Below are 26,146 nucleotides of genomic sequence, written 5' to 3' on the forward strand. Positions count from 1 at the left end.
TTGTGGAGAAGGTTAAGAACCTGTGTCCTGACATATATGACCTCTACTCATTTCCTGTTTTCAAGACATAATGTTACGGGGTCAGGAAGTGAGAAAAAAACTCCCTAATGAAGACAAAAAAAAAAACAGAGAGAAGTCCTAGCTCTTCAACTTAAAATTTATTATTGCTGTCCTATCTCTCACTGGAGAGATTTGTTCCTTACTTTGTCAGTTGTCACATCTATATTTAATTCCTTATGTAGCTTTAGATCCATTGTCTGGTATCATATGAACTGCAAAAAAAACGAAATCTTTCTTTCTCTGGTAATGCACAGTAAAGTCAGGTATTTCACACTGATAGCTGACTTTTACATATTGGAGCCACCATTGTCCCAGCCTTCTAATTGACAACCAACAACAGCCAGTCAGAAGCCTAGGTTGCTCATAGTTTGGTGCCAAGGCTCTTGGTTAAAAAAATAAATAGGGGGCAGGGCATTGTAATCAATTGAGTCCCTTTTATATGAGCACCTAATTTTTTTCACGAAAGAGGGCAAATGCCCCCTTACCCTCTACTGAGAAACTCAGGGCAGCTACAAAATCGAACACAGGTTGTAACTCTTCCCCACTCTAACTTTGTTTTGACTGGTAATGGGCCTTAACATTTCCAGAAGGATAGCTGTGAATGATACATTCCGTTTAGAACACCAGACACATGTATGCATGAAACAGAACAGGTAACATTAATAACAAGCTCACAACAATACAATTACTATTACATTAATTGTGATAGCAGAATTTGAAGAAAAAAAATGAACAGCATTAAAACCAGAGGATTACCATTACAGCCAGGCACTACCTTATTTAGATCATGGCAAGTGCACTTTACAATGGACCTTTGGCCAACTAGACTCTGCTTAATTTTTTTTACTTGCTGCCAAAATGACTAGCAATAATTCATAATTTCCATTCCAGTCACAGTTACATCACTGAAAAGAAGAAACATTTTCTGCAGTAAGCTGCCCATGCTGATAATCACAGATCAGAGAAAGTCTTATGATATAGGTAACTGGAAGGAAGTATGCAGGGAGAAGTAATGTAATAGAAGAAGTATGAAAAAAGTGACTGATTCTGCTCTCTGACACTGTAATAAGTGCTGGCAAGAAATAATTGATTTTTTTCAGTAATCTGGGCATTATAAATACACTAATATTTAAATTTTATGACAACCACCTAAAAAATGATTAGTCATTTAAAGTGACTTTGTCACCTAAAATAATTCCAAATAAACATGACTAACATGAAGAAAATTAACACTTATGCCGCGTACACACAATAGGAATTTCCAGCCAGAAAAAGACAGATGAGAGCTTTTCATCGGAAAATGCGACCATGTGTATGCTCCATTGGAATTTAGCTGTCCGAATTTCCGCAGGCCAAAAATTGATAGCATGTTCTCAATTTTCCCAACGGAAATTCCGACCATGTGTATGCAATTCCGACATGCCAAAAATTACGCATGCTCAGATTCAACTATGAGACGGAAGCTATTGGCTACTGGCTATTGAACTTCCTTTTTCTAGTCCCGTTATACGTGTTGTACGTCACCGCGTTCTAAACTATGGGAATTTGGTGTGGCCGTGTGTAGGCAAGACAGCTTGAGCGGAATCCGTCGGGAAAACCATCAGAGCTTTTTCCGACGAGAATTCCGAACGTGTGTACGCAGCATTAGAGGTTCACCAATTACTGATCACCACAGACAGCTGCCTAAGCTGTACTATTAGTGTATCATCATCATCATTTCGTTTGTGTTTGATAAACCGAGCCATTAAAAGACACAAATTAGTGCACACAAAATTGTGTACAAAATAACTGAAACTTAGCAATATGCTGCCATCAATACAAAATGGGTTACAAACAATGTAAAATAATGTACTTAAGGTTTTATTGAAAAATTATAATGATCAGAAATGTGCATATCAGTTTTATAATGTCTAGTTAACATAAATCTACCTTCTTTTAAGTTTCCCCCTTTAAGTGTACCATACATACAGTATGATATGGGCTTTTTTTTTTTTTAAAGTTCAAATTGAAGTAACTTGTAGAAACCAATCAGAATTCATATTTCACAGATTTCCTCTGATTCTTCTGGATCCCGATTGGCTGCTGTGAGTTACTGTATTTTGCATATTGTACTGTAAGTCTAACCTTTTTTTACTGGTGTTGAGGCCTGTAGGGCAGAATTCTGTTAAAAAATGGGCATGAAAGAAAATTTTGTAGTGCCAACCAAGTGTAGATCCTGTGCATAGGAGAGCAGTAATCAGGGCTTTTTTTCTCAGAGAATAGGTGCAGGAACTCCTCCCTTCTAAACCACTCCTTGTGCCCACCCCCTACCCACCTCTGAGCACCGTCCCTTGGTTTCACTTCCTACCCACCTCCCAGTACTGGCCCTTTTAGAGTTTACAGAACCAAGTATCATTTTGTGGTGCTAAATAATTTGTGTGGGATTTTGTTAATTACAAAAAAAGCAGAAAAATAGATCCTCTGCAGCCAGCAACAACAGACCCCACCCTGCAATAATAGACCTCCCCCAGCAGTAATAGATACCCCCCAGGCAACAATGGACCGCCCATTACAAAATAAGGTATAGAAAAAACCGACCAAAAAAACGTAATAGATAAATATATAAATAGGCTGCAGTAATGTGGGATAAACACAGTGCAAATAGTAACAAGAAAAAACTGCGACACAAAATAAAAAGTTAATAAATGTAAAATAAAAAACACAATATTATTACTGACAAATATCCAATGAAAAGTGAAAAAGCAATCCAATGGAGATCTCAATAGATTATTTGTGCTAAAATAAACAACGATTACAATGTAGTTTTCTCAGTTCATAGGTATAAAGGGTTGTAATAAACTTGAGTGAACAGTGTCTTAGTACGCCAATATCTTTAATGAACCATCGCTGTGCTGCACATCTATAGTAAGTGCCTCCACCAATATAAAAGCCGCCTACCAGATGGTAAAAATTAGATAGCATTCATATAAACCCACCCACGATCTTTAAACATGGGGAATGGACACACACCGCAACCTCCTCTGGATGGATATGAACCCTTGGCCTCAGCAATCAGTGTGTTTCGTAACAGCATTGACCATATAAATTGAAAACGTGGTGACATCACTGCACGTCCTCCCAGATGTGTTTCATCATCAAACAGATGTTCTCAATGGGGATTATTATTATTATTATACAGGATTTATATAGCACCGACAGTTTACGCAGCACTTTACAACTTTGGGTTAGACATTACAATACAATACAATACAATTTAAGACAAAGGGAATCAGAGGGCCCTGCTCGTTAGAGCTTACAATCTAGGAGGGAGGGTCAAGTTATACAAAATGGTAACAGCTGTGGGGGATGAGCTAATGGAGACAATAGTGAAGTTGTTAGATGGAGGCCGGATAGGCTTCTCTAAAGAGGAAAGTTTCCAGGGATCGCCTAAAAGTGGATAAATTTGGAGACAGTCTGACAGATTGGGGTAGTGAGTTCCAGAGGACGGGCGAGGCTTGGGAGAAGTCCTGTAGGCGGATATGGGAGGAGATGATGAGGGAGCTAGAGAGTGGGCGATTAGGTTGGTATTTTGAGATTAGGCTAGTGATGTAGCTTGGGGCAGAGTTGTGGATGGCTTTGTAAGTAAGTGCTGGTATTTTGAATTTAATTAGTTGGGCACGTGGCAGCCAATGGAGGGATTCACAGGGAGGGGTAGCAGACACTGTGCGGTTTGTAAGGTGTATGAGTCTGGCAGCAGCATTCATGATGGACTGAAGGGGGGATAGTCTATTTAAAGGTGAACCAATGAGGAGGGAGTTGCAGTAGTCAAGGCGAGAGATAACCAGGGAGTGAATCAGGAGTTTTGTGGTTTCATTGGTTAGAAAGGGACGTAGTTTAGAGATATTGTGGAGGTTGAGGCGGCAGTACAGTGATTCACCGCTACTTATAGTACCACGCCTCGTTCTGACGTGCAAGGAAGTGGCTGGAAGCCATCTTGGCTAAGGGAAACATTGCCCATAGTTGGCCTGATGGTTAGTTTGAATATTAGGACAAAGAAAACAGCTAAAAAAAACATATTTTTGTGTCCGCTCGAGATGGCGTGGATTCAGCATTTGAAAACCTATGTTCCTTATGGGTTAAATGTCGACACAGATGTTAATGCCTTTATCAATAATGCTTGAAGTTTCCCAGGTCTGTGGAGTAGTTTTTGAAATTATCATTATTTTTAATATGTATGTATTTTTTAATAATGATTGTTTTCAAGCATTTGTATGTTGGGTGTTTTTGACACTTACTATATTGGTGTACATGCATCCAACATTGTATATGCATTCAATATTGTTGTAAAGTTTCTTTTGGCCACACAACGATGCTAGCTATGTCATGCAAGGGTGGGCAGTCCATTTTTTATATTTTTTATTTACTATTTATTATTTTTTATCTCCCATTTGTGGTATTTTGTATAAAGGACTTTGTCAATGTGTGATTTTGTCAACATTACCTCACGTTGACATCTCTTTCACATTTATATTTACCCTTTTGAAATTATATTCGACTCAGGGCTCACTTCATGTAACACTTTAGTAATATTATTCACAAATTTAATGTTATTAAATACATTTTTTTTAGTATATAGTCTTCTATAGTGTTGCAGGGTCAATATTTAATTTACTTCTCCCTCTCCCTTCACTTATATGTGGTGGGTTTCATCCGCTTTATTTATTCACATATTTTTTCGTACAAATACTTACCCCATTATTGGGCTATGTATAGGGACTTTTTTCCCATTTTTAAGGAAGTTCTTAGTCACTTCAGTGTACGAGTGTATTATTCACTCGAATACACGGGATTGTGAGGCTAGTCCTTATAGGACTTAATGCCTTCCTAACTTGCGGACAGAAATATTTTTTTTAGCTGTTTTCATTGTCCTAATATTCAAACTAACCATCAGACCAACTATGGGCAATGTTTCCCTTAGCCAAGATGGCTTCCAGCCACTTCCTTGCACGTCAGAACGAGGCGTGGCACTATAAGTAGCGGCGAATCACTTTACTGCCCTATCCCCATTGAGAACATCTGTTTGATGACAAAACGCATCTGGGAGGACGTGTAGTGAAATCACTGCGTTATCTACGAAGGAAGAAGGGCTTCTTGAATGCCGGCCGGCGTTTTTGTTTTTTAGTATATAATGTCTTATATGTGAAATTTTGTGAGTATTACTCTTATTTTTAATAAACCAAGTATTAGTATGGTATCACGCTATGGTCCTCTTTTCAATTTATATGGTCAATGCTGTTACGAAACACACAGATTGCTGAGTCCAAGGGTTTATATCCATCCGGAGGAGGTTGCGGTGTGTGTCCATTCCCCATGTTTAAAGATTGTGGCTGGGTTTATATGAATGCTATCTAATTTTTACCATCTGGTAAGTGACTTTTATATCGGTGGTGGCAATTACTATAGATGTCCAGCACAGCGATGGTTCATTAAAGATATTGGCGTACTAAGACACTGTTCACTCAAGTTTATTACAACCCTTTATACCTATGAAGTGAAAAAACTACATTGTAATCATTGTTTATTTTAGCACAAATAATATATTGAGATCTCCATTGGATTGCACAGGATTCACTTTTTCACTTTTCATTGGATATTTGTCAGTAATAATATTGTGTTTTTTATTTTACATTTATTAACTTTTCATTTTGTGGCACAGTTTTTTCTTGTTACGATTACAAAATAACACCCCAGCAATATTAGCTCCACCCCTACAACAATAGAACCCTGGCAAGATCAACAGATTTCCAAGCAGCCAGAAATGATAGACACTCCAGCAGACAGCAACAATAGACCTCTCCCTTAACAATTGACCCTTCCAGCAACAATAGACCCACACACAAAAATGGATTCCTGCCAGCATCAATAGACTCTCCAGCATACCCCAGTACCCCTTGGCATTACATATATTCAGTGCTGAAGGTGCCAGAACTGTGTTGCCCTACTTTCCCACTGAAAAAAAGCCCTGGCAGTAATTAACTAAGCTGTAAAAGTATATAAGAGTAACATAGCTATTTATAAAAGATTATTTATATTGTATTCTGTAATCAGTGGTCTCTTCAAACCTGAATATGTCTGAGATAATGTTATTATCCTGAGGCAGTACATGTAATGTTTGTTGTATAAGTTGCTCAGTCTCCGGTTTCCAGTGAAAATGATCTGTACAGTCCCAGTTGTCCGGCCTTTTATGCTAGTGGAAAATAAATGGTCCAGTTGCTAGTTTGCAGCCAGAGGTAAATGTCTCCATTGTCCATGGTGCCAGGAGAAAATATATGGTCCAGTCCTTGGTGCCTTGTGGAAACAATATTGTCCCATTCTTAATGCGTTCTGTAAAATATACTGTTTGAGATCTTGGACTCTGTGGAAAGCATACATAGAACAGTCGCTGTTGCTCAATGGAAATATTTTGGCCATAACCTGTAGTTCAGTTGGCACTTGTAAATATAATTAGGCAGCCTCTTGTTTGCATTGGAAAGCATTATTTACCAGTTTTAAAGTGGTACTAAAGGCAAGATTAAAAAATTACATATATGATCCAGTCTGTCACTATAGCATTAACAAATCAGTATTTGTTTTTCTGTTATTTCGTTGTTACCTGTTGATTCGGCTGTTATTTTTCAACGTCCTTTAGCAGACCAAGCTGCCCATCAAAAGTGGAAATTAGAAGGTTAAGACAAACCATTTACCAGTAACTGACTGACTGGTGCTTATAACAGTCAGCATTTATTCATGTATGTGAAACCTTTATCCCAAAAAGAAAATAAACTACTTAAAGTTGTTAGCTGGAGTTAAACTTTAAAGTATCAAAGGTCTGTACATTTGTGACTGTGTTAAAGTGTATATTTTGCCAAAACATTTTTTAGGCCTGGAGAGAGCATGGGAGGGTTGGAAAGATATATTCCCTGTACTTGTTTTAAACTTTATTCTCACCAGGGAATAAAATGATAGGAAATCAAATATTTTACAGTTGTCACTGAAACAGGGATAGATATAAAACCTTTTAATGAAGACACCTGTAATAGTAACAACTGTCTAAGAGGGGATTTCTTTGCAAAGATTTCCTCTCATTTCTTGTGCCATTGGGATAGGAAGGTAGGATAAATTTTACCAGTAAAAATGTCCCTACTCCATTCAAAACAATAAAAAGGGTTTGGCTAGAAAAACACTTTAAGCTAGTCTCAGCTGGAATACATTCAGCTTTAACAATGTAAGAGCAAGATTATACAGTCAGGTGCTCCTCATGTCCAATAACATATTAACCATCTGGAGAGAACCATTTTTAATACCATGTTGGACAAAGAGTAATTTATATCCTTGCAAATGCCATTTTAAATACGGTTCTGGTAATGGATCTAAATCAAGCTTTTACTATTGACAAAGATTCTCTTTAAACAAACATAATGGGTCATTGGTTAAATACATTACCAATTTGCTGTTTATTTGGATCCTTTAAATGCCTTTGTGCACAATTATTGCCTGCTAGAGCCACTTCTACATGTAGTTAAATCGTACCTCCCAACTGTCCCTGATTTTGAGGGACTGTCCCTCATTCAGTACAAAGCCCCTCTGTCCCTCTTTCCTCCTCATTTTTCCCTCTATTTGGTCTGATCCATATAGTTGTATATAAAATGCACTAATTATCTATCAAAAAGTGTTTTATAGTGCTAAACCTTTCATCTAGATTTCTAAATTGCTGCATTTGTAAATTCCAAAAGCCAATATAAAGAAATAGTACTGGTAAAAAAAAGCACTTTTTTTTTTTGCTACAATTTTCCTTTAAGGGGCACATGACATGGGATGTGTCCTATGCCTACATACATTTGCTAATAGGCGTCCCTCATTCAGAAAGTTAGGAGTTATGGTTAAATGGTTCTGTTGCACAGACTTTTCTCTTTTGCAAAGTAGGGAAATCTGAGAATCCATTTGATATTTAAAAATGTATTTTTTAAGATTTCACCCCATCTCTACTTGCCTTTTAAGCTTCCGGAGCCAGGCTCCTGAAGCTCACTCCATGACTACAGTATTCCCTAGTTATATGACTGCCAATAACGAGAAGTTCAGAGCAAGATTCAGGATTATTTAAGCACCCTCAGGTTTATCCAATTACAATAGAATATTGGTTTAGATTTACTCATCTCTAACTACGGGATTTGAACTAATGGCAAAAAATTCCCACTGACTATTTAGCTTGGCTTAAAATGAGAAAACAATGGCAACAGTGAGAAAGAAAATGTGGGAATGCCAGATATTGTTTTTCTGGGCACCAAAACCAAGACTCTTGTACATTTTGCCATACTTTATTCCACTCTACAGTAAATTATACTACATAATAGGTTTTCTTGCATACCAACCCCTTATATATTCTTCTTACAGCACTGATCAACATGAATATAAGTTTGCATGTTAGCTCTAATACTAAGTACTGTCAGTGTTATCTTAGCTCCAACAAGCCACAACATTTGAACCATCTTATTTAGTAACCCACATATATGAGCAATGAACCACATGCAACAAGACAGGAGGAAGTCATTCTTTACCAACTTTTGAAGTATTAACCATTCAACCTGTTACATCGATTTTGCTTTTTGGCAAGTATAATGTTATAAAACTAACAAAGCAGTATGAAAAGAAACAGAGAAGTGATAGGAAATGTTAGGGCACATACAAAGATAGCAGAGACAGATTCAGCATCGGGCATGGAAGCAGAGGCAACAGAGAAACTCCTAGCCGTGCAAAGCAATGCATGCAGAGCATGAGGAGTCACAAGGAAACCAGTACCTGATGTGCACTAGGACGTCTCAGCCCACCAGCACCAGAGTGTCCCCATTATAACAATAAGTCCTAGGAGGGGAAGGGAGAGAACAGGAGGGTCAGATCCAGAGGGGGCCTGAGAGAGGAAAGAGGAGGGACAAAAGAAGTAGGAAAGAAATAAGAAGGGAAGGATGAATGTTTCAGTGAAGAACACAAATAAGGGACATGGTTGGAGAAGGTGGAGTCAACACAATATTAGGAACCATATGAATGAGAATAAAGATATGAAAGATGTCAGGTGGGTATTTGAATTAGAATGTGCATTTAATAGTAAAGTCACAGCAAATAGCAGTGGAAGGTTGAGAGAAAGTGATGTTGTATGCAATTACAAGAATTAAGGTATGGTGCAACAGAAAAAAATACCCATTTTACAGAAATTGGTGTATGAGTATGATTTAGAATTAAAAGAAACAGGGAAACGACAATTATATAAAACAGAATAAGAAATTAAAACAGATGTGTATGGAAAGCATTATGTCAAGTTATAGCAGATCCCATACAAACACCAGGAGACCGATAAATTTGTGGCAAGACACCAGAGCAGAAAGACATTTTTGAAGGATGAAATGAAGAACAGACCATCAACAACCAGAATTCAGAAGTTTGTATTTTATGTCAATGGAATATGTAGAGAAATAAACACAAGGTTGAAGAGAGAGTTCCCCACAAACCATATGGCAAGGGCAAAAAATAACAATTGTTCATGAACAGCAAATCCCAGAAGAGAACACATGGATGGATTGTCAGATGAGAAAATATTGCAGCAGAAGAGAAGGAAAATAGATGAGCATGTTTATTTCCAAGAGAAAAGATTAGCACGGCATAAAGATAATATAGTTTATAAAATTAGTAAGAAATGAAGGAGATCATAAAAAAGAAAGGAAAGACCGGGTGACATATGACAGATTGAAAAAAAAAGAGAAGAAAAAAGAGAGAGAAATATTTTGGTTATAAAGGAGAGACCAGTGTGCTCAGCAGTAGTGTAGATTACATAATGTGCAGTAAATTTTACAAAATGTATAATAAAACATGCAGATACTTTAATGCTATGTTACAATGTGTAAAGCTTAAGAGTTTTGTTGCCACCTCTTTCCTTTAAAACCGAACACATTAATTACACAGGATAGGTGGCTGATTAAGAGGGTAATTAAACTCACTTAGTGCTTTATCTGCATTAAATTAGACTCAGAAACTGTGTTATTAATATGTGTTCAGGTTTCAAGGGATGAGGTGCCAACCCTTTTGTAGCAGGGCCCCTCAGCACTGCAGGGGTTAACTGCTGTAAGTCTAGGGGTTGAGGCATAAGCTGTAATACTTAGCCTATTCCTCAGCAGGCCTCTAGCACTTTCACCTTTACTTTGATGCTCTGGGTTATGGATGGGCCCTTGCCAACCTCACGTTCAATGCAAGACTGCTGGCTCTGCATTGTACTGTATGTGACGATGTCAGAGCACAACCACCATCCTGAGTGTCAAAGAGAAGAGGCTCAGGGACCAGTTGGAGGCATGCCGAAGAGAGGAATATAGTATTACCATTTATTCCATTCCCGATAGACTTAATGAGCATTATCAAAGGAATTATTAATATCTTGGAGTTCAGCTTTAAGAATTATATTAGAAAGCCATTGTGTGATTGTGCAGTAAATGCAGTGGTGAAAGAAAGTTTGTAACTCTTTTAGCCTGCTTCAGTAAGCAGCGTGAGGTAATCCTGAAAAAACGATATTTTATTTCACTAATAGCATAACTTATTTAATGGGGATAACCAAAGAAATGTCATAGGGTTGATTCTAATGATTAGCTCACAAAACATGTGCACGGTATACCTAAGTACACTTTGTGAACCTTGACGACATCTCCTACCATTAGGGGAAAACCTGATAGTTTAAAATAGGTATTTCTAGATCAGTGGAACAGATGTCACCCTGACTGACTGCTCAAAAGTTCCCTGTTCTCAGGGGTCACATACCTAAAAGTTGATAGAAGGGGTTCCACTGGTCCCATGCTGATGGCTGTGTTGTTGGTGCTGAAACTTTTCAGGCACCATCAGGATAACTCTGACAATGTTCTCCTATTAAAGTGGTTGTATACTCAAATTTTTAACTTTTACCTACAGGAAAGCCTATAATAAGGCTTACCTGTAGGTAAAAAAAATATCTCCTAAACCTGTACGGTTTAGGAGATATTCCCCTCGGTATGCGCCACTGCAGCGGCGCATGCGCAGAAGGGGATTCTCGGCCTGAAAATCCGGCAGTGGCCGACCGGTCGGAATGAAATCTCCCGCGCGCATGCGCGGGAGTGATGATATCGCGCCTCCGGCCACTCACAGCGCCGGAACCGCGATACCCGGAAGAAACGCAGAGGGAGCATGTCAGCTCCCTCGGCGTGGATCGGGCCAGATGTCGGGGCCTCGTTCTAAGGTAAGTATTTCATAATGAGCTAGTATGCGGTGCATACTAGCTCATTATCCCTTTTGCTTTGCAGGTTTAAAAAAAAAAAAATTTGCGGGTTTACTACCGCTTTAAGAACCCCTATTAACCTCTGGAGGAACCCTGCTTGAGAAATTCTGTAGACAGACTTTATTGTTTCTGTATAATAAAACCCTTGCCAAGGAGTCCTGTTGTATCAAAAACATGAAAATTCAACTGAAATGATTGTACATCTATTAGAAAAAATCTTTCCTATGATTACAAACTCAAATCTATTGCTAGCCTAAGGATATTTATAGGCATTCATTTTAGCAGTCTTAGTTTAATAGTCAGTAGGTGGATTGAAGGCTTTCCTGACTACATGGGCCTTTTGAAGCTGACTAATTTCTATTTCTTTATAGTTCTACACAAGACAAAAGAGCTTCTGTCAGCTAGGACTTCATCTTTGTTACTGAAAAAAGAACCTTTAAGACTTCAGAGTCTAGCCTGTAGCAAATTCAAAATGAAAATGAGTGCTTTCCAGCACAAAAAAACATGGGGCTGCAGAACTGCTTTGTTACAGACAGCCAAATAATTAATACCTACAGAGAAACAGGCCAGTCACAACTTCTGCAAGTTGATACATTTTTTGCTTCATACCATACAGGGTGAAGAGACTTAAACCGGCCATAGACGGTTTGAATCTTGTCCAGTTCAGCAGGGTCTGGCCGAAATTTTAACTATGTATGGGCAGGCTGATTTTACCCAAGTTGATTGATCCATCAACTTGGGTACGACCAGCCTGTCGGATCTTTCATGCAACTATTGCCATTGTCTATAGCCCCTGGCAATAAGCACTGCCTGTTCTCCTGCCCGGGACAGCTCATCCAACTGGGAGAACACAATAACTCCACCAGAGGGATTCCCTATCAACACTGACTGTGTTGATGGGGGAATTAAGTGATTTTCTTTCCTACAATCTGTGGTTGCAGGAAAGAAAATTGCACCATCTATGGCGAGCTTTACAGATGTCCCTCAACGTTGTTAGACCACGCAGCTAGCAAGGAGATTAATTTTGAATGAGTGGTGATTATTGACATTTGCCTCAGAAATCAGATGCTTCCCTGAGTCAAGCTCTGTCCCTAGGTAGGGCTAGGGGATGTGTTAGCTACAGTGGCAGCAAAAAAAAAAAAATTTGTCAAGACAGGCAAGATCAAGCAGAGCTCTGCCTGTGCTCTGCACATATGCACTGTCACTAATGATACTGGAGGAGGGGTAGGTACTGTAGATGGCTCGCACCTGGTTCCCCTGTTTCATTCCCTGTGCCTTTTCTTTTACTTGAATTTTATTAAGCATAAGGAAAATGGGCACCCACACAGTGCAATAAGGTTATACAATAGCAAAAGCATATTCAAAATGGGTTTCTCTCTGCAAGTATTATACTGTACATTAAAGGGGTTGTAAAGGTTCGTTTTTTATTTTCTACATTTTTTTCTTTGTCTGAATATCTCACTTCCTGTTTCTCCTCAGTAAACTTCTCACCATCATCCGAGCTGGTGGTTAGTCAGCCAGAGCAGCTTACTGAACAGCTTACTGAGGAGGAACAGGAAGTGAGAAATTCAGACAAAGAAAACAAAGAAAAAAAAACATTTATAAGGGAAATCGAAGGAAAAGGTAAGTGAACCAACAATGCACTAGCTTATAGGAACCCATTTAGAAAATAAAAAACGAACCTTTACAACCCCTTTAATCAATGATGCAGAAATAAAAAAATAAAAAAAGGAGTAACAACCAGGCCTGGCAGTATTAAGTTAATAGGCAATTAAATAGAAAATATATGCCTGAAATTGTGATGCCTTTTATGTCCCCCAAAAAAAGGGGGGGGCATTTAGAGAAAGGACAGATTCACGTAGAATTTACTTCCCCCTCCCCTCCTCCACTCCACCAGATGAAAGAAAAAAAGATGTCCATAAAGACTGGGGTATACAACATCATTCTGGCCTAGGCCAAAAACCAGGAAGCAACTGAAGAAGTCTAAAAAAAAGTTTAAGACAAGTAAATATAATATAAATTCTTATTTATTTAATTTGCTAGCAGCAAAGGTATTTAAAAAAAAACTGTTTTGTTGCACTTTAAACAGTCAGCTAAGTATCAGGGAGTGTTAAAAACCTTTCAGGTTATTATTAGGATTTATCCTGTTTTATCCTATTTATCCTATTTTTCCTGGTCACCATTTTTACTTGGGCAGAAATTGATGGGAAATTCAAAATTTTACTAGGACAGGAGGCAAGGGGAAATCATTCTTTGGAGACATCTGATACAGTGAAAACTAAGAAGGGATTTTTTTCCTCACTTTGTAGAGTAAAAGGGAATCTTCCCAATGTGAAGGCAGGAAAACAAAAAGGTTACAGGGTTTTAACCTTTCCCTACTCTAACCAAAACTGCAAGTTTTGACTACTTTAGGATCTAAGGGGACCATAGCATTTGTGCACGAATTCCAATGGGCCTGTGTATAATGATGCAATACAGGTATCAACTAGCAGATCCTACTCAAATCTCCTATGACTTACCTTGTATCAGTCAGTATTAGCTCCAGTATCCACTCCATTATTCAGTAAGGGTCCTCCCAAAAAATGTTTTTTTTAGGTGTAGAAGCATCTTAAGAACTCTTCAGTTAGTTTTCTATTGGAAGTGCTTATAATCTAATTATTATTAAGGTGTAATGGGGAAATAAACTAAGTTTTATTCCCTTACCTGCGCAAATATATAAATATTAAATATACAAATTGAATGGTTAGTTTAGGGGCTGCTCGTTGCGATGTTGGTGAACCGCACACCCTATTAATCCTAACTATGCAAACAATAAAGTACAAAAAGTGCAATATCAAGAACGACCACTAGATATCCCTAGTGGATTAATTACAAATAATTTCCAATGGTGCATATGATGTCTAAAAGTCTTCCTTCACCAACCCCGGTCACACAGGCTACTCACCATATATACATGACCCCCATTACAGGAGTCGTATACAGCAAATAGGTACAAGGTTACTCCCGATGTTCGTTTCAATCCCTCAACAGAGAAGCCTTCAAAGGCAGATCAACTCAGCAGCCACCAGATCTCCGGACATCAGTAAGGGAATATAAAAAAGGGACAATCTCCCATGGTGAAGTATGTTTGCCTTCTATTTAAAATAGCGCTTAAAATCAACAAAAGGCCAGGCGCAAAACTAATGCTGCATACACACAAGCGGAATGTCCAACAGAAAAAGTCACAGGGGAAGTTTTTATCATATATTCCGATCGTGTATATGCCCCACTCGGACTTTTTACGTTGAAAATTCTGATGGACCTAGAAATAGAACATGTTCTAAATATTTCCGATGGGAAAATTGCTCGTCTGTATGCTGTTCTGACGGACCAAAAATGACACATGCTCTGAAGCAAGTACGAGATGGAAGCTATTGGCTACCAATATAAAACTCCCTTTTCCTAATCCCGTCGTACGTGTTGTACATCACTGTGTTCTTGACGGTCAGACTTTGGTGTGATTGTGTGTACGCAAGACAGTTTCAGCGGAACTCCGTCGGAACTCCGTCGGAAAAACCTTCAGAGTTTATTCAGACGGGAAAGCTGGTCGTATATACAGGGCATCAGATGACCAAGAAAACCTTATAACAGGGATGATATAAAACTGAGGCCACTGCTTCCAAACTCAGAAGACCAAGTGAGGGGGAACAAATAAAAACAACTTTTAACCACTTCAATACAGGGCACTTACACCCCCTTCCTGCCCAGAGCCTTTTTCAGCTTTCAGCGCTGTCCCACTTTGAATGACAATTGCGTGGCCATGCTTCACTGTAACCATGTGAAATTGTTATCATTTTCTTCACACAAATAGAGCTTTCTTTTGGTGGTATTTAATCACTCCTATGTTTTTTATTTTTACAAAAAAAAAGACCAAAACCTTTGAAAAAAATAAGCTTTTCTTAGTTTCTATCAGTAAATTTTGTAAATAAGGAATTTTTCTCCTTCACTGATGGGCACTGATGAGGCGGCACTGATGGGCTGCACTAATGGGCACTGATGAGGTGGCACTTATGGGCACTGATGAGGCGGCACTTATGGGCATTGATTAGGTGGCACAGATGAGGAGGCACAAATATGCCGCACTTATGGGCACTGATGAGCACTGATAGGCAGCACTGATGGGTGGCACTGGTGGGCACTGGGCACAGATAGGCAGCACTGGTGGGCACAGATAGGTGACACTGGTGGGCACAGATAGGCAGCAATGGTGGGCACAGATAGGCGGCACTGATGGGCATTGATGGGCAGCAGTTATCGGCATTTATGGGCAGGACTGATTGCCAGCACTGACTGGCATCACAAATGGTCACTGATTACTGGCACTTGTGGGCACTGATTGCTAGCACTTGTGGGCACAGTTTTGTGACAATTGTGGGCACTGGTTGGCACTGATTGCTGGAAGTGGTGGGCAATCATTGCTGGCACTAATTGTAATCAGGGCACTGATGACCAGTGCCCTGATTACATACCTAGCTGTCCCCTATGAGGAGATGCCACTGATCAGCTCTCCTCACCATACACTCTGTCAGATCACATGGTTAAAGAGCTGAGGCAAGGGAAAGTGGTCGTTCTGGGAGGCGGTCATATGAGGTCCACCCAGAATGAATCTATATCTATCTATATATCTATATATATATAGATATATAGATATAGATATATATACCTATATATATATCAGTTGCGGCCCGTCCATAGGGGGCACATGGGCGCACCCACCCCCCTCCAGGCAGTCCCCCAAAAAAATGGGAAATTATTTTTTTTTAAAGCTGGCCCTTTAAAAAAAATTACAAAAAAAGGTCTTTAAGTACACTGTGTTCTGATGCTGGACACATTGCACTTATGGAAAGCACCACATCTATGCAATCACGAGATTGCAGACGGGGCGCTTCATTTGCAGGCATTTAGCTCGCCTTGCGGCGCTTTCCAAAGCACTGAGTAGCTTCCGCCCAGCGCACGTAGTATGTATTAAGAAACCGGGCAGTTTGATTGAATCTCAGTTTGTTGTCACTTCCTGTTTTCTTTCCCCATTGCGCCTGGGAGAGAGGAAACAGGAAGTAGGAGTGGAGTGGATGGAGCCCTCCATGGCAGTTATGGAAGAAGACATCGCAGGAGAGGACAACAGCAAGGTAAGTAGTACCAATGTGCTCCCGTGGAGAACGGGGGGGTTACATGTGACACAGACAGGCTGTATTTGGGGGACACAGGCTGCATTTGGTGGGCACATGCTGCATTTGGTGGACAAAGGCTGCATTTTGGGGACAAAGGCTGCATTTGGTGGGATACAGGCTGCATTTGGTGGGGCACAGGCTGCATTTGGAGGACACAGACTGCAGTTGGACACAGGCTGCATTTGGTGAAACACAGGTTGCATTTGGGGGACACAGGCTGCATTTGGTGGACACAGGCTGCATTTGGGGGACACAGACTGTATTTGAGAGACACAGGCTGCATTTGGAGGGACACAGGCTGCATTTGGTGGGGCATAGGCTGCATTTTGTGTGACACAGCCTGCATTTTATGGGACACAGTCTGCATGTAAGGACGGACTCCACTGGGCACATGTGATGGCATCTGGTGACAGGCGACATGGCTAGTGACAAGCTCAGGGCTCCCACTGATTCTGCATTATGGTGAGTTGAAGGATTTCATTTTATATTACAATGTAATAATAGAAATAATAAGCTTCAATCATCCTGACACCATAACAACCATGGTGCCAGGATGATTGAAGTGCTAACACCAGGTGTTTGGAATATCTTTGTCTGCTGATTGTTAAACTTTCTAGAATACACATATTTCTATTGTTGTGTAGGATCTGGGCCTGCTGTCCCTCCATCCCTCTCTCCCTCTCCCTCCATCCCTCGTTCATCTCAGACGCTAACCACACCGCCTTAGAGCCACTATTTCGCTGAAACCACGCCCATTTTCCCCAAGTGGAAGGGGTCAAAAGGAAGGGCGGGGTCTGGTGTCCCCCATCCTAAAACTTCACAAGCCATCACTGATATATATATATATATCAGTGGCGGCTTGTATATATGTTTATTTATTTTTTGCACGGCCACTCATGGTAATTAATCCACTAGGGACATCTAGTGGTCGTTCTTGATATTTCACTTTTTGTACTTTATTGTTTTCTTGTTTCTTTTCTTCATTATTATTATTATTATTATGATTCATTTTATTTTTGTTACCATAACAGTTGAGCACCCTATCAGATTGGATTTTTACTTTATCAAATATTACATTCATTATATTGGTTTCTACAGTGTCTTGAAAAAGTATTTATACCCCTTGAAATGTTCCACATTTTTTTATCATGTTACATCCAAAAACATAAATATATTTTATTAGGATTTTATGTGATAGATCAACACAAAGTGGCACATAATTGTGAAGTGGAAGAAATATAATAAATGTTTTTAAAAAATGTTTTAGACATAAATATCTGAAAAGTGTGATGTGCATTTGTATTCAGCCCCCTTTACTCTGTTACGCCTAACTAAAATCTAGTGGAACCAATTGCCTTCAGAAGTCACCTAATTAGTAATTAGAGTCCACCTGTGTGTAATTTAATCTCAGTATAAGTACAGCTGTTCTGTGAAGACCTCCAAGGTTTGTTAGAGAACCTTAGTGAACAAACAGCATCATAAAGGCCAAGGAATACACCAGACAGGTCCGGGATAAAGTTGTGGAGAAGTTTAAACAGGGTTAGGTTATAAAAAAAAATCCCAAGCTTTGAACATCATATGGAGCACTGTTCAATCCATCATCTGAAAATAGAAAGAGTATGACACAACTGCAAACCTACCAAGACATGGCCGTCCTTCTAAACTGACAGGCCAGGCCAGGAGAGCATTAATCAGAGAAGCAGCCAAGAGGCTCATGGTGACTCTGGAGGAGCTACAGAGATCCACAGCTCAGGTGGGAGAATCTGTCCACAGGACAACTATTAGTCATGCACTCCACAAATCTGACCTTTATAGAAGAGTGGTAAGAAGAAAGCCATTGTTGAAAGAAAGCCATAAGAAGTCCCATTTGCAGTTTGTGAGAAGCCATGTGGGGGATACAGCAAACATGTGGAAGAAGGTGCTCTGGCCAGATGAGACCAAAATCTAACTTTTTGGCCTAAAAGCAAAACGCTATGGGGGTCATTTACTATAGCGTTGCAGTGCCAATTAGCGCTAATTACCGTGAATTAGCTCTAATTAGTGCTAAAACGCTATTCACTATAGCTCTGGTAAAAAAATGCTCCCAAAATCGAATTTACTATACTTCCCTGAAACCAAATAGCGCCCAAACCCTTACTCTGCTAAAACCTGGAGTAGGGCACATGGAAATAATGTTTAGAGCATGATATAATTGCCTAAATGGTACTGAAATATGTCTTATTATTTAAAGATAATCTGCTTTTAAACTGTGTGAAAAAGTGAGTTCTACACTTAAATATCTTTAAAAGTCTGAGACGAAATAAACTCCCCGTTTTTGTACAACTAGATGCCAACACAACTGAGCATGCTCAAACCTGCAAATAGCTCTCATTTTAGCTCCAATGCCTTTTTTACGGGGCGCTATAGTAAATACGAAAATGAGCACTGTGTTAAAGAGGGGTCAAGACAGTGCAGGCCAGTCAAGTTCCTCCACCCCAAACTCGCTCATTCATGTCTTTATGGACATTGCTTTGTGCACTGGTGTGCAGTCATATTGAAACAGGAAGCAGGGCCGTCTTTGAGACAGGACAAAAGGGGCAGTTGCCCTGGGCCCTGTCATTGTTGTGGGGCCCAAAGCAGCTGTCTCATACTTGCCAACTGTCTGAGTTTAAATTCCCTCATTCTTTGAAGTTTTAGTCCTGTGCTGTGTCCCAATATCTCAGTGTGAAGTGCTGGTACTAATGCTGCTCAGTTCTGCCTTATTGTTGTGTACAGATGACTCACCTGCAGACCCTGTGTTTACATGTAAATAACCGGCATTCATATGTAAATAGTGGCGTCTTTTATCAGTAAATAGCTGCAGCCGCAGTATTGATATGTAAATAAAGGCAGAATTCATATGTAGATCATGCCCCCTTGCAGTGAGGAGATGATTTCCTTTAACCTCTAGCAACCAATCAGTGAGCAGTAATACTGTACAGTAATCTCTAGCAACCGAATAACAAGCAGAAATAATTTGCTGTAACCTCTAGTAAATAATCAGTGAGCCGTAATGTGTGCTGTAACCTCTAGCAACCAGTCAGTAAGCATTAATGATATGCTGTAACCTCTGGCAACCAATCACAATTGCTGCATGATCTGATACAGTAAACTGATTTTAAGTCTAGTTGCTATTTATTGTATGTCTCAGAGCAGGTAGAAAGTAAAATTGCATGAGGGGGGCCAAGAATTTTTTTGCCCAGGGTCCAATCAATATTGAAGACGGCCCTGACAGGAAGGGGCCACCCCCAAACTGTTCCCACAAAGTTGGGAGCATGAAATTGTCCAAAATGTCTTGGTATGCTGATGCCTTAAGAGTTCCCTTCACTGGAACAACGAGGCCAAGCCCAACCCCTGAAAAACATCCCCTCATCATAATCCCCCCTCCACCAAATGATTTGGACCAGTGCACAAAGCAAGATCCATAAAGACATGGATGAGTGAGTTTGGGGTGGAGGCACTTGACTGGCCTGCACAGAGTCCTGATCTCAACACAACAGAACACCTTAGGGATGAATTAGAGCGGAGACTGTAAGTCAGGTCTTCTCAGCCTGACTTACATCAGTGCCTGACCTCACAAATGCACTTCTGGAAGAATGGTAAAATATTCCCATAAACACACTCCTAAACCTTGTGGACAGCAATCCCAGAAGAGTTAAAGCTGTTATAGCTGTAAAGGTGGGACAAATGAATTTGAACCCTATGGACTAAGACTGGGATGCCATTACAGTTAATGCGCGTATAAAGGCAGGCGTCCCAATACTTCAGACAATATATTGTATATTGCTGGTGACACTGAGCATGGCTATGGACTTATGGCTGGTTCACACAACAGAGATGCAGAGAACATGTGTGAGGCTGCCTGCTGGCTAAATGGGTAGCAATTCCATTTAGCAGCACTGGGGTTGCTGATTCAATGCCCCAACATCCTAAAGCTTGTGTTGAAGTTTATATGTTCTCCCACTGTGGGTTTCTCACCGCAATCCAAAGCGTGCTGATATTTTATTTATCTGCTGTTGAAATAGTCTCTAATATAAGAAAGTTAGTTTTGGACTTTAGATTGGAAGCTCATTGCAGCCAGGGACTGATGTTAATGTTTGTTAGCACTAATCATGCCCAGGGACTTGGACATTTAAAATTGTAGGATTTACACTGCACAGGTGCATATGCTTAAAAAACTGTTGCTTTGTTTATGTGCATGCAAATGGAGTTCAATCTCTTGCCTGTAGTTGGTGATGTGATGCACATAGCCGGCTAACACAGTTGAAAATAGTATTATGTGTTCCTGCTCATCAGATGCAATCACTTTAGACATACATGAAGAGATAGATTGAAAGATAACGGTGGGTGTGTACTTCTATTGGGCACGTGTCAGTGTGCTAACAATACAACCTATCTTATGTAAAGTGCTGCAGTAAGGGGGTTCGTTTGGCCTGAGAACAGGTTTTATGCTGTGATTTGTGGGGGAGAAGGATTGATATTGTGCATATTAACAAACGCCCAACTAGGGTTGTTTGCTGAAATTCTTTTGCATTTTTTCCATCAAAAGTGGGTTTATGTGGCCATGCTGTCAATGTCGTGTGTGTATTGTTTCTGTCTGACCATGCAAACATGGTTTGGGAGCATGTGCTGACTTTCTACTCTTTGAGCTCATTGCTTAATCATGTACCGTATTTTTCGGACTATAAGGCGCACTTAAAAGCCCTAAATTTTCTCACAAAATCGACCGTGCGCCTTATAATGCAGTGCGCCTTATATATGACCTGTTGACATCGCTGGAGTTCTTTGGTTAATGCACCCGGAATGATGGCAAGCACCGAATAAGTTTTCTTCACTTGGGCTTTGACAGTATCTGTCAGATGGGCGCGCATGGAGTCACAGATCAATAGGGATGGAGATTTGTGGAAAAAGCCACCCGGTCTCTTACCGTAAACCGTCGTACCGTAAACCTCTCTCAGGTTGTTCTACTGCGTGACTGATAGCGATGAGTTTGAAATCCGCTTCGTAAGCATGTCTCTTAACAGGAGCCATTTTTGGGGCAGCGGGTATACCGTAGAAAATGAACGAATGAATGCGCACACCTCCTGACTAAGATGGCCGTAATGCCCAATCCAAGCAGTGCAGCTTCGTGGGATTACCAAAATTTTGAGTTCAGAGTTTTGTTTCATTAAATGCGCCTTATAATCCAGTGCGCCTTATAGTCCGGTGCGCCTTATATATGGAAATATCCCATTAGCAGGCAGCCATTTGCTAGTGCGCCTTATAATCCAGTGCGCCTTATAGTCCGGAAAATACGGTACACAGAAATGCAGCTTCCAGCAGTGCATGGTCACTTATGTATGAGTGTGGATTGTGGGCTGGTGGTGGGTCTTATATTTTGAATATATGCCTTTTTTAATATTATGTTGGAATGCTATGTAAGAATCACTGTTAAGTATGTTTCTATAATCTTGCAGATAAAAATGATGTGGGCTGGTTGGTGAGCTGTAGTATGAAATTATACCCGTTATACACAAAGTAAATCTGTGTCCACTCTAAGGGTTAGACAAATTTTTGATTGTAAGCTCCTATGAGCGTGGCCCTTAAACCCCAATTGCTAACTGTTTTGCTAAATGTAGCACTATGTATCCTGTAGATTTTTTTTTTAAGTTAGTAAATTAATGTACATAATTTAGTTTCTGCTGGCAAAATAAAAGTACATTCTTGAGCTTGTTTGCTGTGTGTTTTTTTTTCTTTCTCTTTTCTCTCTTCTTTTTAATTCGTTTTGGGGGTGGTTGTTTTTGGGAAGTGCAATATCTTTCTTTTACATCCTATAATTTCTATATGTATTTGTGCACCAAAAAACGAATCTCTTCAGCAAATCTGCAAGTAAAGGTGCAATCTTTATATATAACAGCTGTGGAGAATTGCGGGTAATGAATTCAGCTGGTGGATAGGCGTGTTGTATGTGTCAGCCCTGGTTCACATTTGGCATGCAATTTGACATGTCAAATTGGCGGCAATTGCACCGTTGTAATTGGTGTGGTGCCGCAATTTCCAAAAGTCGTTTCTGTACTACTTTTTGGCGGCTTTGGGTGCAATTTTTATTGACATCAGTGCAAGACCTGCACAGATGTCTCTGAAATTCCCCCCGCAGTCGGGACTGACATGCTGAACTCGCACGATTTCGTCCCGCTGTCAGTGTGAACCAGGCCTCAAACTGGCCCTTTGTCTTTGTAGTTCACCTTCTGCTATCCCAGGGACACCATTTCTTTTGGATCTCCCTTAAGTTTGCCTTCAAATATCATTATATGTAGAAATACAGATTGGCATATCTGCAAATAAACAAAAATAAAAAAATTCTAATTGTGCTTGCAATCAAATATTCGCAGCTGCAATCAAAAGAGTGTGGTTTCACCTTCTGACCTGGAAATTAGTCATTGTAATCACCCGGAAGTTCCTGTGCTGGTCAGGATCACCATCTAGGTGGACATGGCGAGGTCCCTCTTTAGCAAAGAGGAGGTGCTGCTCATTTGCCAGGTAAGTGTAGGATATGTACTTGTGCATACTCCAATGTGGATGTGGTAGTTAGATTTGGTGTGGGTAGGGTTCATTGATTTGTTTGGCATCACCAGACATTTGCTTCTGGCCCATGTGCACACATCACTTCCTGCATTTGTTCTTCTGATGTAAATCAGTAAGGACTGTGCAAATATAAATGAGAGCTCCTTTCTATTAAAATATATATCACTTGTTTCACCGTTGGGCGACTTTTCCAGTAAATTTGAACCTCTGAGTTGCATGACAAGTTGTACCCCATGATTCTCAATGATAACCATTCATATCTGTGCTACTTTAAGTTGCAACAACTTCAAAGTAGTCCCTGTACTACTTTGGTGTGACTTTCATTTGACTTGACAGACTTTTCGGGGGAGTTCCAACACAATTCCACCTAAACAGACTTGCCTACACACCAAAGTCCGATTGTTTAGAATGCAATGACGTACGATGAGACTAGAAAAAGTAAGTTCAATAGCCAGTAGTCAATAGCTGCCCTTGCATTGTTTTTGGTCCATCGGAACAGCATACAGACAAGCATTTTTCTTGATAGGAACTGGTTCCGGACGAGTTCCAGCGGAAATATTTGAAACATGTTCTATTTCTAGGTCCGTCAGAATTTTGGAAAAAAAAAAAGTCAGATGAAGCCCACGCACGACTAAATCGTTCCATCGGACCTTTTCTGCCGGAAAGCCCGCTCGTGTGTGTACGCGGCATTAGAGTCTGCAAAAGACTTGAGACTGGGGCAGAGGTTCACCTTCCAGCAGGATAACGACTCTAAACATACAGCCAGAGGTACAATGGAATGGTTTACATCTAAGCATATTCATGTGTTAGAATGGCCCAGCCAAAGTCTAGACCTAAATCCAATTAAGACTTTATGGCAAGACTTGAAAATTGCTGTTTACAGACGCTTTCCATCCAATCTGACAGAGCTTGTGCTATTTTGCAAAGAAGAATGGTCAAAAATGTCACTCTAGATGTGCAAAGCTGGTAGAGACATCCCCAAAAAGACTTACAGCTGTAATTGCAGCAAAAGGTAGTTCTATAAAGTTTTGTTGACTGAGGGGGGCTGAATACAAATGCACGCCACACTTTTCAGATATTTATTTGTAAAAAATGTTGAAAACCATTTATCATTTTTCTTCCACTTTACAATTATGTGCCACTTTGTGTTGATCTATCACATAACATCTCAATAGAATACATTTACGTTTTTGGTTGTAACGTGACAAAATGTGGAAAATTAAAAGGGGTATGAATACTTTTCAAGGCACTGTTTATGGAATTGACACTATTTGGGATCCAAAGAAAAGTTGAATCCTAGGAAGATTGAACATGAATCGTGTACATGGGTCACAACTTACAGGTCAAATTGCTGGCTATATTGTTGTATCTGTGTTTACTATGAATATACATTTACATAGAGATGGATGTTTCAGTCCTAAGAAATAGATGTACTATTTACTATTTGGAATGAAAGGTTCACAATTGGTTTGAATTTGTTTGGCAGCTGTTAGGAAGTAACTGCATTACTTGCTGATACCTTAGCACAGATGTCCATGGTGCCCTATCAGAAAAGTGTTATATTTATATAAAAACTTAGTTATCAGTTAATTAATGAAATGAGAGAGTGAAATTGTTTTAGGCTACATTTCTTCTAAATGTGTTTCTAAGAGAGTCACAAACTTTCTTTTTTTTTCTGTCTAAGTAAAGTCAGTCGTAAATGAAATAACCTTTCATCAAAAAAATAGGAGAAAATGATCCTCACTATGGGCCGTTGAAGGGAAAGCTGCAATTAGAGAAATATAGAGGATGGCATTCCTAATGTCTCCTGAAAATGACTGTTGTCTGGTTGGCATGCTGATGCAGTGCCTTCAAAATTTTCCCAGACCCAGAACAAGTATAGATATAAGGTTTTTTAATGTCTTTTATTTGTTACATTCTTGTTCTGTTTGAACAACTTAGAAACTGTTGGGACCAGGCCATACATTTCTCTAATGACAGGTTCACTTTAGGTGGCACCATAGAAACAAATATATTTCCAAACATTTTATAGTCAGTTTAAGGATGACACTTACTTATAATATTATTTATAATGAAAAATAAATGAGTCCCTAGATCCAAAGCCTAGTGTAATGAGGTACATTTTTTTAGCAGCAAAATATAATGCATGACTGTCTGCAGCAAGCTACATGCAGGCATTGTGCAGCTGTAAGATTAGTAATGTATAAAGAATTTGATGATACATGCATAGAACATCAGCACATTTAGTTTATAGCCATACTTCCTATTATATTGAGTAATGAGAGAAGACTGAAAAACAATGCCAACTTAAGCAACTCTGTCATAGGAGTGGTAAGTAAGAGGCCTGCTGTCACGTACAGTGGTGTGAAAAAGTGTTTGCCCTCTTCCTCATTTCCTGTTCCTTTGCATGTTTGTCACACTTAAGTGTTTCGGAACATCAAACCAATTTAAACAATAGTCAAGGACAACACAAGTAAACACAAAATGCAATTTGTAAATGAAGGTGTTTATTATTAAAGGTGAAAAAAAATCCAAACCATCATGGCCCTGTGTGAAAAAGTGATTGCCCCCTAAACCTAATAACTGGTTGGGCCACCCTTAGCAGCAACAACTGCAACCAAGCGTTTGCGATAACGTGCAATGAGGCTTTTACAGCGTCCTGGAGGAATTTTGGCCCACTCATCTTTGCAGAATTGTCCTAATTCAGTTACATTAGAGGGTTTTCGAGCATGAACGGCCTTTTTAAGGTCATACCACAACATCTCAATAGGATTCAGGTCAGGACTTTGGCTAGGCCACTCCAAAGTCTTCATTTTGTTTTTCTTCAGCCATTCGGTGGTGGACTTGCTGGTGTGTTTAGGATCATTGTCCTGCTGCAGAACCCAAGTTCGTTTCAGCTTGAGTACACGAACAGATGGTCGGACATCCTTCAGGATCTCTTGGTAGACAGCAGAATTCATAGTTCCTTTTATCACGGCAAGTCTTCCAGGTCCTG

General features: G+C 39.8%; 1 protein-coding gene across 3 annotated transcripts in view; it reads right to left on the reverse strand.

The window, feature by feature from the left end:
- Positions 1 to 26,146, reverse strand: part of CCDC136 (coiled-coil domain containing 136) — a 153,166-nt gene that overhangs the window by 10,130 nt on the left and 116,890 nt on the right. The window contains exon 9 of one of the 3 annotated variants that reach the window (XM_077472991.1): positions 8,875 to 8,937. The exons of 1 other annotated variant lie outside the window; for it this stretch is intronic. In XM_077472991.1, coding sequence (XP_077329117.1) covers positions 8,923 to 8,937 — 15 coding nt within the window. In that variant the 3' untranslated portion in view covers positions 8,875 to 8,922. Of the gene's footprint in view, positions 1 to 8,874; positions 8,984 to 26,146 lie in introns of all 3 variants that reach the window. One more of the 3 variants, XM_077472989.1, reaches the window with a different exon arrangement.

Source organism: Lithobates pipiens, unplaced genomic scaffold (genome assembly GCF_037356315.1).
Source record: "Lithobates pipiens isolate NorthernLeopardFrog02 unplaced genomic scaffold, aLitPip1_a1.2 Scaffold_8, whole genome shotgun sequence".
NCBI lineage: Eukaryota > Metazoa > Chordata > Amphibia > Anura > Ranidae > Lithobates > Lithobates pipiens.